Source organism: Cupressus sempervirens, chromosome 6, assembly GCF_028749045.1.
Source record: "Cupressus sempervirens isolate cs-2001-9-10 chromosome 6, ASM2874904v1, whole genome shotgun sequence".
Taxonomy (NCBI): Eukaryota; Viridiplantae; Streptophyta; class Pinopsida; order Cupressales; family Cupressaceae; genus Cupressus; species Cupressus sempervirens.
In genome coordinates this window covers 54,029,146-54,033,564 of record NC_143123.1, presented here as the reverse complement: position 1 = coordinate 54,033,564, position 4,419 = coordinate 54,029,146, and the positions used below count along the sequence as shown (strand labels likewise).

The 4,419-nt window shown below is 35.2% G+C and overlaps 1 protein-coding gene across 1 annotated transcript; it reads left to right on the top strand.

Moving 5' to 3' along the window:
- Nucleotides 1–2,242: 2,242 nt before the first annotated feature.
- LOC149551101 (uncharacterized) lies at nucleotides 2,243–3,873 on the top strand. Its single transcript, XM_089786673.1, has one exon. It carries the CDS (start codon nucleotides 2,946–2,948, stop codon nucleotides 3,702–3,704), a length of 759 nt encoding a protein of 252 aa, XP_089642799.1. The 5' UTR covers nucleotides 2,243–2,945; the 3' UTR covers nucleotides 3,705–3,873.
- Nucleotides 3,874–4,419: the final 546 nt, after the last annotated feature.

Sequence of the window (4,419 nt, the reverse complement as noted above, 5' to 3'; positions counted from 1 at the left end):
ACACTAGATAATAGTAAGATAAAAGCCAAGTTATATTTTTGATGCTCGGTAATAACAAGAACAATGAGATAATAGGTTGAAGTAAATTGATTACAAGATTGAATTGTGAAGTTGGATGAGATCACTGAGTTATTGCTATTGATGTTTATGATATTGAATTGGTACTAAAGTGTTTGAAAGGCCTGTAGGGTAACTAGTCATAACTGATTCACCCACCTCTCAATTGTCTAACAATTCTATCCCAATTTATTGATTGAGAAAGAAGCGGTAAGTATTTTCCTCAACCACACTTAGGGGGGTGTGCTAGTGTAGGCTTTTTATTTTCCTTATATTAGGGGGTAATTATTTTTTCTATATATTTATTTAATTTTCATTTTTTCCTACACATATTTCGTTTAAGTTTTCTTATGTTATCAAGATTGGTTAATATGAGGATATGCAATAAAATGCTTAAGCTACACACATCACTCACTCCCATATGTGGGTAGTTGAGTTATGCACCCTCTTTTGGCTTGTTTTGCCACCTCTCACAACCACTATTTTGTCATTTCCTCACCCTCTCTTGGCTTTATTTGCCACCTTTCGTAACTCCTTTTCCCTTTTCATGGAAGGAGGTTACACCACTTATTTTGGCATTTACCAAGCAGGTAAAACCCCCCTTCTTTTATGGGGAATGTGAGTTAATGCACCTCTTGGAAGTACATGCTTTTATTTTTTTCTATATAATCAACACTCTACTTCCACCTTCACTAGGTAAGTGATAGTTTGGTGAGAGAATTGGGACTCTTCTCAAGATTCTTTTTCTTTTTCTTTCTTTTTCACTTATTTTAGATTTCTTTGTATTTTACTATTTTGCTTTTTGATAATCTAGCAAGTGGAGTTGCATGTGATCTATGAGCGACATCACATTTAAGGTGATAATAGTCGATCCTTAGTTGTGGTCTTAATTTTTAGCCTTCCTCTTTATTGCAAGCCTCAAATAGGCTTTTTCATCATGCTTCCAGATGAGGTTGATTCTTTGGCATAATTTGATTTTTTCTATCATTATGTTCTCCACATGATAATTCTGTACTTTTCTAACACCATTTTTATTTCAATGTTACTGTTGGAACGCTCATGCTAACTAATGTCCCACTTCATCTACTTGTTGTTTTGTTTCCTCCAACTCTACTTCCAATGGGTTAGCTTCTCGTTGACAATCATTTTGGGCCAGCGATGCATATCCATGCTTTCAAATTTTTTAATTGATTGAGCAAATGAATTATCATTGGCGCTTCCATAAAAAACATATAATCAACTATAGCTAAAAGGATATTATATGGCACTGGTAACTTAACATTGAAATTGTTGTTAATTTAGTGTTTTTGAGTTCTTTCTAATCACCTCTACTTGTAGTTTGATATGCTGCTCCTCCAAGATTCACACAATAAAGGACAACCAACACAACCAACAAACCTAATTCCTTAAGGTGGGTATTGTCTCTATTCACAATAGTATATATTGAAAACTATTGTACTTTTACCACTCAAACAATAATGCTTATGTTTTAACTTGTACATAGATAAATAAATAACACATAATTCTATCCCACAAGAATTTTAATAATGAATCTTCATCTTTAAGATATTCTACCTACTCTTTTGTTTTATATGGAGGTGACTAAGCTCCCTTCAAAATGCAGCATTTACCAAATTTCAAAAATTGAAAAACAAACAGATTTTCGTCAAATTTTCAGTATCTTTCTTTATGATCCTATACATTTTGTAATGAAATATCACAATTTTTTTTTTTTGGCAACACAACACTATATTTTACAAATCTGAATTTTTTTTTCCATAATTTTCCTTTTATCTTTTATACATTTATGTAGGGAGCTTAGCCTGCCCTTTTCATATGCCAGATTACTATTTCATATCTTAATGAATCCTGAAACATGTTTACAGTCAAATACCATTTCTACTCTTATATTTGATATAAATTTAAAATACCAAATTTGAAACAAAGCGAACATTCCACAATAAAATTGTTTCAAACGTGCAAACACACCCTTCCCCATCCCAATATGTAATCTTTGATTGAGAATCATAATGCACTCTCCATGAGAGCAACTTAACGTGCACACAATAAGTAGCATATAAAAGAAACCCTGATTAAGTGCCCATCTCCCTTCGAAGACTGTACATAATGATTTCAGACCACTGTGGCAAATACAGAGTCATTAATTTACTAGTATTTGTTATGATCCGTGTCAGATGTTTACCGCCATTGTTGTTTCTGGAGTTTGATCACAACAAGAATGCTTGTCTTGTAAACGAAGGAATAGACATGGCTTACAACTTACACCAACTGCAACTAACACCACAATCACATTTACCCACTTTACTCACCTACTTATACACTCTCACCAATAATAAATTCTCTACGTACATCTCTTCATTTCTTCTGCCAATACTGTTTTGTACTCTTTTTAAACTCTCTCCCTCGCTTTGTCTTTTGTTTGTCATTGAGTTCGTACTTTGCTGAACTAATAAACTTGTATTTCCAGACTGTGATTGTCCCCCGAATCCTCAGTTTTCAATTCAGCAAACCCCATAATTGTTGGCATAATTGTTATCTCTACTTAGTTAGTGGAGGAGGAAATGCAATGACTGGTCTATTTGAGCAGGACCCACAAGAGGATCAACATTTAAAATCCCTGGTATGTGATCAGAACTGGGAGAAATTTATTGTCTGAGAAAAAAATGCATCCTCAAATTCATTATCCGTCAGAGAGAAGAAGAGACATCGGAAGAAACAGGGGATTTGTTTCTTCTGAATGAAAGACAAGTTTCTTGTAATGATAGGAAGATAATTGAGGGGAATATGGAGGAAAAATCATGTGGGTTTTGTTTGTTCTGAATGAGAGACAAGTATCTGTAATGGCAGGGTTATAATTTTGGAGGAATATGGAGGAAAAGACTAGTGGGTTTTCTCAATGGGGAGCTTTTCTGAGGCCGTCTAAAAGATCCAGTTACATTCAATCCAGGCAGATCAGTGTAGGAGGAGATGAAGCGGCAAAAACCCATCAGAATAATGCGAATTCAAGCACGGAGAAAGAAAAATCAAAAGCTCAGATTGAAATGCTGATTTCAAAGGCAGGGCGGCGCATTGTTTCTGCTGTGAAAGGGCTTGTGAAGCGTGTGGAAAACAGCAGGGGAGTGGAAAGCATTAAGGATTTTCTCTTGGGGGGCTACCAAAGGCTTTCTAAGCCCTCTTCCTTCCATTTTTTCCCTTGCATGGAGAACCCTAAGAAGGGTTTCAGACATTGTGACCCTAATTTCAGTGATGGGTATTATGCGTGGAGCACAGATCAGGAAGAAGACATTAAAATGTCCGCAAATTGTACGCCCAAAAAGGATGCCCAGAGTTTTGCAATGTCAGGCAATGCAAATTTTTACAAAGTGAGATCTGATTATGAGAAGAGAAGGAACAAGTTGAAAGAGGTTGCGGAAGAAAAAGAAAAGTATTCAGCTAGATTGAGGGAAGAGGCGTACAAGAAAATGGAGAAGAAGCTCAAAGAAATTGTGGTGTTGGATAAGAACAATGTGGAGGAAGATGTGTTGGATGTTGAGGAATTCCTGCATTGTTATTCCAGACTCACTTGCCCCTTCTACATCGACATGGTTAACCGGTTTTTCCTTGACATTGCCAGTGATTTCGATTGATTGTAATACTATCTATGAAATACATATCGCGTATTCTGAATCTGTTCTTATGGTTGATCGGATTTAGCTTCGGCGGACAATTGTACTTTCAAATTGTCTGATTTTTATCAAAGTTGGCTCTAATAAATGACGTTGTATGGACTCGAAAGGGCGCTGGTTTTCGTTACAATTTTCTGTTCAAATATGAATTCTGTATTGCATTTTCTCAGTAGGCACAGTTTAGACTTGTTAATTGGGTTTCTTTTTGAATTAAGCAACGGCATGAGTTTACATCCATTAATCTTAAACACAGGAATTTGTCTGAGAGACTTTTGAATTTACAGGAGAAATATCCATACTTTTATGTTTGTTACAGAGTGATGCACATCTTGCTTCATTTGTTCATCTCAATTGCATTTCAGGTTTCATTCCTTCAGTAGTGCATCATCAAACGGATCAGTTGCAAAGTTTATGTTAATGAGATTTGGGTTATATACGAGCTTTTGTGTGTTGGGGCGGTCTTATTTGATTCTTTTGTTGTTCTTTGTAGTTCTGAGATGTGGGTTAATTTTGAATTGTACAAGGGGGAGTCGAGATTGGAGAAGAGTGTCTATTATGGCTACAATAGTATGCGTTTTTCGAATTCTAACTTAAATGGTATGTCATTATAACTATAAATATTTAAGACCAGAGTTGAAGTAATAAAATAATAGTATAATATTTGTAAACAAAAATT